This window comes from Centruroides vittatus, unplaced genomic scaffold (assembly GCF_030686945.1).
Source record: "Centruroides vittatus isolate TY-2023 unplaced genomic scaffold, ASM3068694v2 contig_453, whole genome shotgun sequence".
Classification (NCBI taxonomy): Eukaryota; Metazoa; Arthropoda; class Arachnida; order Scorpiones; family Buthidae; genus Centruroides; species Centruroides vittatus.
This window is the reverse complement of record NW_027122249.1, coordinates 192,625-207,499: the sequence shown is the minus strand read 5'-3', so window position 1 is coordinate 207,499 and position 14,875 is coordinate 192,625. Positions and strand designations below refer to the sequence as shown.

General features: G+C 29.5%; 1 protein-coding gene across 1 annotated transcript in view; it reads left to right on the top strand.

Moving 5' to 3' along the window:
• Lon (Lon protease) overlaps positions 1 to 14,875 on the top strand; it is a 73,829-nt gene that overhangs the window by 35,334 nt on the left and 23,620 nt on the right. Inside the window, exons 16-17 of the mRNA XM_067272751.1 lie at positions 18 to 134; positions 236 to 376. Coding sequence (XP_067128852.1) covers positions 18 to 134; positions 236 to 376 — 258 coding nt within the window. The remainder of the gene's footprint in view (positions 1 to 17; positions 135 to 235; positions 377 to 14,875) is intronic.

Here is a 14,875-nt window from a genome sequence, read left to right as displayed (position 1 = left end):
CAAAGAATTATGTACAGGTCCTATTTATATGTACTGCTAATGTAACAGACACAATTCCAGAACCTTTAAGAGACCGTATGGAAATGATCGAAGTGTCAGGTTATGTTGCTGAAGAAAAGGTAGCCATAGCTAAGGTAACTTTTTAAATAAATTTGATAAAACTAGTTTAGTTTAGTTATATTTAGTTTAGTTTTTAAATATATTTTAAAGTAATTATTTGGTTTTTAATTTTTAGTGTTACTTAATACCTCAAGCCCAAGAATTAACAGGAATAACAGATGATAAAGTCACAATTACTGATGATGCTTTACAAAAACTTATTAAATCATATTGTCGAGAAAGTGGAGTTAGAAATCTTCAAAAACATATTGAAAAGGTATCTTTTTAATATTTTAATTTAACAGAAAAACAGTTTTAATAAATATTCAAAATTTTTCAACTTTTTTAAGAAACATTGACAAATGTATGAAATTCTGAATATAACATTTTAAAAATGTTTAAAGAGCTTTTACAAATAACAATATCACTTAATAAATGTTATTAGAAATTTACCGAGTACTGTTTTAAAGACTATATATATATATATATATATATATATATATATAATCACCCCTCAATTGTACACAGTTGAGTTACAATGCTACTCCAATTTTTGTAATTCTTGCAAAAGGAACTTTTTAGGTTGGTCCTTCAATCAGATCTGTAACATTAATGGCCATATGATTGGAAACAATTCCTATCCCCTTCAGGTGTTTCTTCAGTGCTAAGGAGAGATTATAATCTGAGGAAATAAAGACTAAGTGTATAAAAATTTCAGAATTCATTTCTCAGATAGCTTTTGCATATTGACAATGTTATGGATGATGTGGGAAACTCTTTCCTGGGAAATCTATAATTTTTTTAACAAATTTTAAAGAATCAGATTGTGGATTTTATTTCGTTGGTGCACAAGAATAGTGACACAACTCAAAAATTTCCAATTTCAAGTTTATTGTAGAAATGTATAGCAAACTCCCCATATTTTCATGTGGAAGAACAAACACTAATATTTATTTCCAAAATAGATTTGAAAATTTTAAAAATCCAAGATCATGGAAAAGCCTTACAGGAAACAAGAAACTTTTAAGTGGCTGTTCTGGAGGATTATTTTTTTGAGTTGTGTCACTGTTCTTGTGCACCAACGATTTGCATTTCTATTTATCATTGTTGAAATGGGCTGTCCAGAGCTTGTTACCTAAAAATGGTGATTTTGAAATGTGTCATCCATCTTTTTACCACTATAAGAAAAGGGCAGTCCTTTTCTATAGTAACTAGCACCTCAGAGGAAATTTCCTATGCATCTTTTTTCTTACAGGAGTAAGAACTTATTACACTTGTTGACATTGCTGAATTCCCTTCTTGATTCTGCCATTATGAATTCAAACTATCAAAGGAAGCAAACTAACAGTTGTAATGATTCTCATTGTGCATGATCTAATGATGATCTCTCCTCCCTAGATTCTTTGTGATGCATCTGGGATTAAATATTCGAATGTTTCATAATTTTGTTTGCAATATGATTGTTAAAGACAATTGAATGAAACACTTCTAAAAACTGGAACTGTTTAATAATAAAAGACACGTTCCACACTTTCCCAGCATTATTCCTTTATTAGAACAAACATTTTTGGCCGCTTTTAAGGGCTTCCATCAGGTTTCCAAATCAAACGTTTAAACTAATGGATAAATACTCATAAAACATTTGGTTAAACATTCAGTTTGTATTTATTACAACCTAAGGTCCAGAAATGGCTGAAAACAATTTGTTTCCTTTGTTGGCCCCTTTGTTTTAATAAAGGAGTGGTGCTGAAAAAGTGTGGAAGGTGTCTTTTATTACCATGGGATGTAATAACTTGAACTTATTCAATAGTGGAATGAATATTGATTCTGTTATTTAAGAGGGATCGCTTGAAATTGGAGCAATTTCTAATGTCAGTAGGTGCAAGAATGTTGATTTTGTTGAAATGTAGGATTTGTTGGGATTGCTGTAATCAACAGAAGTACATAAATCAGATAAATAATTTTGATCTGGCCATTCCAGTGAAGATCAGAATAGTAAATGATTAGGACTAACGTATCTGGGTAGACTACCTATAGAAAAATCTGGAGGTATACTGCCAAGTGTTATTTTGCCAAGATTGGTGAAAAACCGTGTTGGCAACTTGGTGCACATTCACTTGCCAGTTGATGACCATGTCAGATCAAAGCTGAAGAATGACTGAGATGACTTTGAAGTGGTCTCCATTTGTCTTCCCCAATAAGGTTAAAATGGCAGATTGTTGTTGCATATGATAATGCCTCATATTGTTTCTGCAATGTTGCACTGTGGTAAGTTGATAATGCAGGAACACATTGTGGTGAATTTTTTAAGTCCCAACAAAAATTTTGCTTCATTGCATTTTTTAAAATTTCAAAATACATGCTAATAATTGACAAAATAACACCCACCACACAGGGAATGATAATGATGAGAAACAACAGTAAAACAGTGTTAAAATTCACATAATTGTCTGATGATAATGTTTACAGTTTATTCTATTCTAAAAAATGTAAATATTACATTAAATTATTGCCTGACAACAATGACTAAGTCATTGAAAGTACTAGCAAGTTTATTAAAAGTATGTGAATTTTAATGCCATTTTATTGTTGTTTCTCATCATCCAGAATACATCTTGGCTCTTAATAAGCAGGCATAATGCAAAACTTCTTGTCATTGTTGTTCATTTTTATACTAATTGAGCAATTTCCTAACATAAATTAAAACAGTTGCAAGATTTTGAATTTATTAAATAATTCATCTAAAAAGTCGATTTGCAAAGAATCTTAAATTATCTCTTCTATTAAAAATGTGAAACATAAATGCATGTAAAAACATAAAGTACTAGGTGCACTATGGTGCATGCTTTGTGCATTTAAAAGTTTTTTTAAACAATATTATTTATAGTTATTTAATTAATATATATTTTAAAAATCTAAGAGAATCTTCGAACATTTGGTATTTCTTGAATGCTGAGCAAATACCGAATAGTATGGATGATTTATTTGTGATGAATATTCAGTATTGACTTTTTTCCAATCCTTGTTGATAAATTGTGCTGAATCAAGGGGAGAAATATTTGCCTTCACAAATTTGTGCTTGCATTTGTGCATTTTCAAAATGGAATGGTATAATAAAATGGTAATAGAGGTGGAATATATTGTAGTTGAATTAAAGAAAAATGTTGTTAATGGCATCATTTAGAAAAATTATATTATATAATAAACATATTATATAACAAAGTAAAGTAGTATTAAAGTAGAGTAGGGACAGACAAAACAATATAAGACAAATTGCTATGGTTATTTTTCATTAACAGATATGAACTATTCATAACTATAAAAGCAGCAGCAGAAATTATTGTTTGAGAATTGTCCATTTTCTAGATCCCAAACAAACATCCATCATTCCCACAATGAACTGATGCTCAGCAAATAATCTTGTATGTACTGTACTGTACAGTACATGTGTGCTTGCCATGTCAGCAAATGCTTTGGTGAAAGGCAAATAACGAATGTGCAGAGGTTCCCTAATAAAGAATAATTGATAAGACAAAATAAAAATGCTGTTGTTTAAAGTAATGTTGAGCAAATTAATAAAAAGGATTAAAAGTAGGCATGCATTTAAGTTATTAATAATTGCTGAATAGACATGACAGTCTTGAGAGGCATTGTGAGTTGAACTTTGATGTCTTTTATAATCTAAAATATTTGATTTTTTGAGATTTCAGATGTTTCTGGTAATATATTCAACATCTTTTTTGAAATATACTATTTAATTTTTCTGTAAGATTTGCTTTTACTCAAACATTTTATGTTAGTAAGTTAATGAATGAGCTAATGTAATTTTATTATATAGATTATTTATGTATATTATTTTATGTATTAATATTAAAAATGTAATGAAATTTTATGTTTAGACATAATATATTTTGCCTCAGGCTTCACATCACATACAAAAAAACAAATAAAATACATATAAAGCAAAGCATTTTCCAGGAAAATTTATTAAGTCCACTTGTCTGTTTTGTCTGGTTTTAAATCCGCTGTCCAATAGGCTAAACAACACTAAATATGTATACAATATCAAACATAACACAATACGTAACTTATTATCTCATGTACACGGACAACATAAAACTTTACACGTTTGTACAAGTATAGCTAAATCACCTATCAGACTTTGCCTATTTTTACTATAATCCCTTCCACTAAGTCACCTATTTTTTCCAAATGAACAAGATTCAAATTAAAAATATCTTGACAATTTATGTGGCAAAACACCAGGCATGTATCCGTATAAAAGAGCCAACATCATGCAGTCTGCTAATTGGTAGAGCACCATAGTTGTGGTTTATACTCACAAACACTACTGTGCAATGATTATACTTCATGGGAAGATGAGCGGAAATGCACAAGAAGCAGCATCAAGCGTTCCAGCAGCCCCAAGACCTATGCAAATGAAAATTCTGAACATAATACCTCACTTAATGGAAGCCTAAAGTCACTTATTTTTTCCAAATGAACAAGATTAAAATCACAGCACAGGCACAGGCAGTCTAGGTTTCCCTAATCTTCATTATGTTGAAGTTTGATGTTTTTCTACATATCCATATATAAGCATATGTGAAACAGGGAGGCAATATGGACTGTAGCAGTCACAAATATATTTTATGTTGCCATTATTTACTTATTCAACTGCTGTCTGCAACTGGCACAACATGTAGGGGATGATGGACAGTGATTTGACTGGTGCAACATGATATTAAATTTAGGCCAAGACAAACCATAGCTGCTTAGCGTATTTTATGAACTGAGCACTTTTACTCCAGAATGCAGTGTGTAATTGCCACAATGTGCATCATTGGGCAAAGCATGCTCTTCAATTCACATAAAATATGTGGCATCGGAAACCAGTCCAGCAGCAGAATGCCTGAAGTGTCACAAAAGACTGTGATCATTTACTTCCCAGCTGATGTAGTAATGCATAATTTCTTAGGCTGAGACTTTCTGGGTCTTTCTTCTGTTTGGACTGAAACTTCTCTGGGGTGTGGTATGACAGCACTACTTGTCACCAGTTACAACTTCTTAAAAAACTTTGGGTCTTTCTTTATTCTGTATTGCCAGCAACTGATGACAAACTTCTATCCTTTTGTCCTTCTATGCTTGTGTCCTTCTGTGCTTGTGTCAGTTGTCTCATACATACACATTTGAATATGAAAAATAGCATATACACATAGTTGTGAATGTGTACACACCATTTTTCATGTTTAAATTGTATGTATAGTTTATGTTCAAGGAGTCTTCCTTTCCTGCAGGAACCAAGTGGTTCTGTTCTGATTGTTTCTCTCTCTGCTTGTCCATATGTTACTTTACCTAACAATAATCTAGCATTGTAATCTCATTTCCAGTACATGCTGGTTACATCTGCCATTTAGTGTTTGTAATGTACTGATACCAAGCAGTGAATACCTTGTACTATAGCAAAAAAACCTGTTTTTATATTAATTTATGCAATGTTGATTTTATCCTTTACATTCAGGTGTTTTGTACAATATACCAAATATTCTTAAAATGATTTCCTTCTGTTATCTTTGCTCCTGAGAAAGATGGAAAAATTTATATATTGCTACATAGCTACCATGTGATTCACATATTTTAAATCTAAACACTACAGTGAAACTAATGCATCATATGTATTTATTTGTGCAATGCTGGAAAGATCTTTTAGTCTGAATAAATGTTAAAGTGAACAATTTGTAAATATACTTAAGTACACTAACTTTGTAACGTATTTTAATTTTTAAAGAATGATAATATTGTGAAGAAAATAAATAAATATATTAATATCTACAATTTAAAATACAGTGGTACCTCATACTTTGAATGACTCAAACTTCGAATGCTTCAGAATTTGACAAACGTTTGCCTTGGCATTTGAATGATGCTTCAAATTATGAACTGCATACACAGTGAAAAAATGTGCTGAAAGCATAAACACAATCTCTTGTGTGCTCAAGTTGTCTCTCACTCTTGTGTTATACTTGTATGTTTTCAGGGCTGTTTTTGCTTTACTTTTTGTGCTTGGTTATGTATACTATATTGTGCATTGTATGTCAATTTTTTTAACAATTTCTTCTTGCAATTTTCTTTTTGTAGACAACTATTGAGCACCTCCTACATTTTGTATCTTTCAGTACAAAATTTTCCAAAAGAACGTTTTAAACCACATTTGACATGTTCAAAGCTTAGGAGCATCTTTCCCATACATATTACAATTGTTTTTACTGTTTGTATGGCATTGTGTCCTATTCGAAAGTCATAAAACATAATATGCTTGGTATGCTTTTTATCTGAAGACATTACAACTTGATTTTATTCAAACAAAATGTGAAGTAAAGTGGTTAACTTTTTGTATTGATGTAAGATTTTTGCTTTAATCAATTAAAAGATATTTCTGACAAGCATGAATGCTTTCTAATATTTCTGGTGTGATTTTATATTTTATTATTTTTACATTTTATTTGTCTGTTTGTTTATATTTTTCAACTTTAAGTATTTTTAAACTTCATAATTCTTTTTAAATTTTTCTGAAGTAATGTATTCCATTGATTGATTGATTTTGAGTTTTAATGACATTCTTTTCTTCCAAGATTTTTTAAATCTTGGAAGAAAAGAATTGGCCCAGAGTGGGACTTGAAATTGCAACTGCTGCTTACCATGTGGATTCATTGCCAGTTATGCTATCCAGACCTCCATCTGATCTCTTGCTTCCAGACATATTGCAATAGCTGGATGAGTGCCATAGTGGATAATTATAGGCTGTGGGTGCTGAGTTGTTCCCATTTTTCACCATGAGTAACTAGTGTTGTTATATCTAAATTAAATATGTCTGGAAGCAAGGCATCAGATGGAGGGTCCTGACAATTCATTTGCATGGTAAGCAGCAGTTGCAGGATCAAATCCCACTCCAGGCTGTTTCTTTTTTTTCAGAATTTTCTAAATTATTTAATAACTATTAATTTAATTATAATTATTAAATTTAATAAAAGATGGTGCCTAATGCCTATTTTTTAGGCCAAATTATTCAGTATTTAATTATTAATAGTACTGGTAATATAGCCTTATTTAATCAGTCAATCATTTGGCTTTAATATAACTATCAGACTTTTAATGGTCATGTGATTGTTTTGAACTTTGTTCATAGACAAAACACTTTCTGACTTATGAAGAACTCCACTCAATTATGAAATATATATCAGCCCATAGGTTAAATTTCAAAATTCTGGCTTTGATAAAACAACAGCCTTAATGAATTGTACACACTTGCAAAAAATCATGTTTAATGGCTGTGGTTGCTTTAAACTTTGATTACAGACAAAACACTTTCTGACTTATGAAGAGCTCTTCTCAATAATTAAACTGAAAGTTTCTGTAAATTATAATTCTTTGTATTTTATCATTCACAATAAATTTGAATCTTTTTGTTATCAGAATGTTTGTTGGTGGCACAGCCTTTCTGAGGCACATAAGACACTATGTTAATCAAATGGAGTGAAAAATGTTTTCAATAGTGCATGATTGCTCTAACTTTCTATTATTTTAAGAATTTCTTACTACATTTACATTGAAGTATAAAATATCATGAAAATACAAAATTGTCTTCATTTTTTGTTTTGTTGTTTCAGACACCAATTAATTTTACTCCAATTTCTGGCTAATTTTATACAATGATTTAATATATCATTTACTTGAATAAGTTTGATTTTTTGTAGATTATTGAAGATTTTTTCCTTTTCTTTTTGGTTTTTTCTGCTTCTGTGAGCACTAAGAGGAGCATATTGAAATTATCCATTCAATACAGTAGTGAAACTGTACTAAGAATTTTATTTTGAGCTATTGAGAATATTCTTTTAATAATATTTTTTATGAATTCAATTAGATATAGTAATTTAATAATAGATCTAAACTGCTAGAATTTTAGACTAAACTTATGTTAATTTTTGTTAGGTCAAATTTTGTAATTTAATTAAAATTAGGTGGTTAGGCTATACTAAGATCAATTAATTCAGGATTTATTAATCTGGGCTGTTAATATTTACATATATGACAATAGAACCAAAATGTAAAAATAAAGTAGAAAAATAATTGAAAAAAGATAGAATAGAATTGAATCCTTTTTTCAAAACTTTTGTTCACATTACAATCAATGATTCATTAATTTTCTGCTTAACGTTCATTTTTATTTTAATTATTCACAATAAATTTATATAAACAAACTAAATATAATAATAACAAGTAAAACAGCGAAGCCATTTTTGGGACGAGACCACGTCTCGGAGAGTGCGAGCAATGCATGTGCAAATCTCATTCTCGCGCCTGTTTGTAGAAACAGTCTCGGCATTTTGTATTTTCTTTTGACCCAATTCTCGGTCCCCCGACTACCTACAAGTCTAGTTTATTTTATGTGCGCATGATTTGAGCACCAAATACTCTGTGCCAAATTGCAACTCCTGACATCGTACTCCTTCATACCTCTAAAGTGCACAGCCATTGACAGCAGTAGGATTTTAGAGATGAGACATAGTCTCTAAAATCCTACTGCTGTCAATGGCTGTCAATTATAATATCATCAATCATTTACAAAAACATTTTTAATTTTGTAATCTGTAACATGAGTGTAACTTTTTATAGAATTCAATGATTTTAGATTAAAAATTAATTGAAATTAAATTTTCAATTTAATCTCTGTTCATTTTATATATTAAATTTTATGTTGAAGCACATACTAATGCTAAATTTTTATTAAAATTTGATGACAATCAATATCTCTTATTTTCAGAAAGAAATTACTGCAAAATGATGTATTTTTTCAGATAATTGAAATCTGAGTGATGACAATACAATCAAATAAATACAATCGAAAATATTGATTCACGTATGAATCAATATTTTCGAATGTATTTATTTTATATTAATTTTATATCAATTTTTATGTTTTGAATTAAATTGCAAATTTATTTTGCTAAGTTTATTTTATGTAGAAATTGGGTGAAAAAATATTAAATTTATTAGGTATGTAAATAATTTATATATCTTTGTTCAATAGAAAGATAATGAGATAAAAATGTATATTTTATGTTATTTATTAGATAAGATAAATAGATATAACGTTTAAAAGAAAAGTTTATCACGATAAAAATATATAAATAAATTTTTATCATGATAAACTTTTGTTTTGAACTTTTCGTTATCTTATAATTAATAATTAAAAAATATATATATATAGAAATTCTTCAGTCGATAAAGAGAGAGATTAAATAGCAATATAAAAATAGTGAAATTTCGTGTTTATTTTTATCAATTTTTAAGATGAAATTGTTTGTTTTTATTGATAGTTGTAATTCAAAAATTTATTTTAATCATTTTTCTTTTCTTAATATTTTTTCTTGAAAGCCGATTCATATAATGTGTTTATTTTTACCTGTAATAAAAAGTGAATCAAAATTTCAATAAATTTAAACATTGATGTTTTATTTATAGAAATTAAGCTAAAAATTGAATAAATATTTTAAATTCTAAATTATTATTTTCATATTATAAATATTTTATCAATGTTTTGCATATCGATCAAATCTTGTAATCTTATAACATTATGACAATTTTTTTATCACGATTTTGTAGGCTGATTTATAAAAGTTAAAAATATCAAAGGGTTGTATAGAGTGAGTGAATTTATAAGAGTGCTTAATAACCTTATAAAATCAAAATGAGTTGGGCAGAAAAATTTTGACATTACAGAAACATGTTATGCCTAGGGGAAATCATTTTTGTGTCTTTCAATCAGACAGTTGCTGTCTTGAATTCACCTCAAAATGCTTAAGTGGAAGTGGAATCAAGCAATACATGAAATGAGGCTAGAATTTTGATAGAAATGCAATTCTACACTTGTAAACAATGCTGAAACTGGATAACAATGTAAAAGAAAAATGAAAAAAACAAAAACCAAAAACTCTAGCAAGTAATTGATTACAGTGCATGACTGATTTAAGTTTTAGCAATTGTTCTTTCAGGATAATTTTCACCCCTAAGAGCAAGAATTTTACTTTTCTCTAAGTCCCTTAGGAGGTTTGCCTCAGCACATTGTTTAAATTGTGATACTAATCAACTGCAGTCTTTTCTAGTAGTTTACATTGGCCTCTGCTATCTTAATATCAATGTGCCTTTATATTTTTGGGTGAACTTTAAACAAATTTTAACATATTTAACATTAACTTTAAAATTTTAACATATATGTTTGTAAAGGTGTAAGTAAACTAAAAATAAATAGGATATGAAAAGTTTTTCTGTATGAATGATCTTATACAGAAATTTATTAGTGTCATTATGTTTATGGGACACACCTTATTATGTATAAGTTCTATTGACTGAAACCATTTTCTTTTAAACTTTTTTCAATTTCAAGGAAAGAAAAAAGCTAGATCAGTAGAAAGGGATGGTTGTGAGAGAATAGCTGTTCCATGTTTTGCCAGATAAGTAGTGATGATTATAATGGCTAAATATGGTCTGATTAAGGCCAAATGATTGCCTGACTACATCAGGCCATATTTTTAGTGCTTAAATATAGCCTGATATAAATATGAAGTATGGGTTTTACAGTAATTATGAAGTAATTTGGCTTAGAGATAGGCATTAGGTGTCATCTCTTAATAAATTTAATAATTCTAATTAAATTAATATTTAATAATTGTTATGTAGCCCAATATAATCTGGCAATTGTTTGGCTGTAATCTAAGAATTAAATTTATAAATGTTTTTATTTGTAAATATGACCTGACATTGTTAAGCTGGGATATTTAATTTTTCTATTACTATTATGCTTTTGTGAAACCTTCAAAGTTCTCAACTTTTGTTCAGTGTATGTGGTATGATATCTGTGCAGAAAGGACTGTTGGCACAATAAGTACCTCATCCATTCTCCACAGATGCTTTATTTCTTAGGTGAGGCTGAGTACATTAGAGTCTTACAAATTTGATTTAATATGGACTGAGACAATGATGGGTTATTGAAAATGACATATTTTATGGATAATGATGATGATGGTTGATTCATCGTAGACTGCATAACTTATCAAAACAACATACTCAGAACACCTTATAGATTTGCAGCCATGTTTACACGGCTGCAAATCTATAAGGTGTTCTGAGTATGTTGTTTTGATGATGGTTGAATTTTTGTAAAGGTATTATATGTGCAAATTCATATATGTATTAACTATGTACCAATAATGATCATTTATACTTGTAGGTAAATTTTAATTTAAAAAATATTGACTATTTAGTTGCTATATTTCAATTGCATTTTCATTGTAGCATATTTCAGTGGAATCTTGTAAAAAGGGTTATATTCTTTGTTAACATGTGGAATTGATACTATTATCAAAGTGTTGCCAGGGAAGAAAGATAACTTATTTGACCTAGTGTTAAGTTATAGAGATAAAAATTAGGTTTCATATACTGTTTTCTTTTTGAATGACATGACAAGTTTTATGGAATGTCGAGTTATAGAGAGTTGAGTCTCTGGGACTATACTGTATATGTGAATTTTTTCAGTTTGTGTAGTTTGTATGTTGTGGGTGTTTAAAACAACTATGTTTAGTGTATAATTTACGTGATTTTGTTTTGTTTTGACAAAACGAAACAATGGTCTGTTGTAATGGCCTGTTTTGTCTGTGATTATATCTCAAAGTATATTTTGTGTGTGATTGAGTGTATTTGTAGTATAGTTTTTGGTGTGTAATAATTTGTGTTTGTGTGCAAGCTTTTGATGTATTAAATATAAAATTAATATTTGCTATTTGGTTATGTCAATGTAAATACTCAGTTTTTGTTAAAAGCTTGCAACATGGTGTAATGTGTTGTATAGTCTCGTGTATGATATGGCATTTCATACAAGTGTTGTCTGTTAGTATTGTGTCTTTTCAGATGTACAGTACTTTCTGTAGTTTCTTGTCTTTATGAACTAGTCTTGTGCGGCAATCACAAACTCTTCTGTCTCTTCAAAGAGGCATCCATCAGTCGATCATCAGTTTGATATAGTTCTGTCAATGTGATTCTGGCTGAGATTATTAGTATACTTACCATGGTGTTCTTTCAAAGCCTAAGACTGTCTGATGGTTTCTGTGCATTTTGTGTACTATGTTAGATCGAAGTCAGTGTTGTGTAAGATTAATTGTGTCTGATTTTTGTGTACAAGAGTTAGTTATGTGCAATCATGATGATTTATTGTTTTTTATAGAAAAACTCTTAGTGTCTGTATTTGTTTATAGTGCAGATTTAAAATATCTGCGAGGCTTCATCTTCTCTTTTTATAAGGAAGATTCAATCTTTCTATATATGACTTATAGTGGCGGTTGTATTTTGTTGTTATTTGTATTTTTCTTTGGAGTTGTTCTAGTTCTGTGTCCAATGTATAACTCCAAATGAGTATGTCAGTACTGGGACAACATGTGTGTTGTTTTAAAAGTATGTTTTACATTCTTTTAAAACAATTTACAACAAATCTTTTAGGAAGAGAAGCATCTCACATGCTTGGAGGACCTTTTTTGACAATCCTGACAACATTAATAACAAATATAAATCAATTACTTCCGTTGGGATTTGTTACAAGTATATTCCCTAAATTTTTATGTTAATTTTTATGTCTTACATTCAGTTGTGTTTTTAGTATTGAATTTAATCTGCTATTGTATTCTTTTGTTAGTCTTTGTGTGTGACATTCATTGCATTCATAGATTCAATGACATCTGTAGTTCAGAGTATAAAACCATCTTTCTTCAGAATTCCTTTTTCAGTATGAAGTTTTTTGCATTTTTTTAGGCTAAACTCCATCTGAATGTCAATGGAGTAAGTGTATATAACTTCTAAAATGTGATTTAGCATTGCTTATATGGATGCATAGAGTTTTATGTCATCCATGTATGTACATCAGATGAGAAGAAACATGTACCAATGAAGAAGGATTAATGCTTATGCATTAATAAGAAGTAAGCAGTTTTGCTGAACATACTGTACATTCACTAAATACACTTCTTGGTGGGGCTGGCAAAAAAAATGACAAACCTCAATGACAAGATTTAATTTTTTACTTTTCATTATATAATAATAATTTTTTAAAAGTAGAAATGTATATAATAATTATAATTGAATAGAAGATGCCACCCTCCACCTTATTCTGAGGCTTAGTTGAAGCCTCTGTTTCAGGCAGTTCCAAATACATCAGCTGATATTTGGCAAGCATTTGACAGCAGTAACATCTGAATAAGTATTTGGTATTCAGCCAAAAACCTTATTCACTCTATCCCTAGACTTAATGAGCCTCTCTGGAAAATGTCTTGCCTTATGTTTATTTGGTTTGTTTTGATATATGAGTTTTGAAGTCTAAGGTGTAGGTTATTCACCAATATTGTATTATGTTTTTTAAAAACGGAAGTGTTAAAGTATAATATATCTTTTTTCTATGATTTGTTAGTATTGTCACCTAAACTAGCACACAAATTGTAGTTTAGGTAAAAATATTCCTACAGGAGGCCCAGATTAGATTGTTAAGCTAGTTGAAATTAATTTCTTTACATTAACTGGATTGATAACTATAAATAAGTGTACCATACACAAGATCTGTTTCAGGTCAACAAAATTCTAAATTGGTTCTGTGAATTCCAATTTAGAATGTTGTTGACCTGAAACAGATTTTGTGCAAGATTGAATAATGTTTGTTGAATTTATGTTATTAGTAGACTGTCAAGGTTTTGATTGGTGTACTTATTTATAGCTAAGATGGTTAGGTAACAATTCTTATCTGAACTTTATTGAGAACTGCTGGCATATTATGGGTACAAAAATTGAAGAAAAAAGACCTGAAAATAAATAGTAGCTGCTGGAGTGTATTAGAACAATTTGATATCATGAGTTTGGTATAGAATACTTTAAGAAACCCATCCACTCTTATGTGGATATTGCAAAGCTGTTATTAAAGCTCAAGGTGGTTCTATTAAGTATAATGTTCTTATTTAATAAGAAATAACTGTTTTATTTTTCAAGTGTAATTACCCTGTGAAGCCTTTTTTGCTTCTGCTGTGAATGGCAAATTTTTGCAATGATGTTCATTAACAATATTGGTGAGGCTATGGTGTGAAATAATACTAAGTTCTAGTAGCATTATATGTAATAAATTGCATTTTTTGTTTTTCCTTTGGTTTCTTCTATGCACTACATATGTATCATTACAAATTGCAATCATAGCTTAAATATGCTGCTTTGCATATCTGTTGAATGCTTTTCGGTATCTATCATAGCAATTTCCATTGCTGCTGTAGTAAAACATAAATGTTTTAAACACATTTTGATGTTTTCCTGTTAATTGTAAATAATTGCATAAGTGTCTAGACAATCATCTGGTACTACTTGGAATGAAGCATAAATTTATATGGAATTTTGTTTTTTATGGTATCTACTGACATGCAATTCTTGCAAAAAACAAGATCATGCTGCATATTTACCATATCTAATGCAGAATCATTCTTGTAGCTCCAGCAGGTACTATTCCACTATAAAATATCTCAATTGATAATGTAGGTCAGCAGCCTTAGCAAAATGTTTACTGTAAGATTTCTGTACCATATAGCAGGGATCTCAAACTCAAGCATAGAAAACGGCCAGTCAAATAGATGTATATCAGATGTGAGCTGTAAACCAAAACATACTGTAAAGTAAAAAAAGGTTCTAACAAAAGCCATTT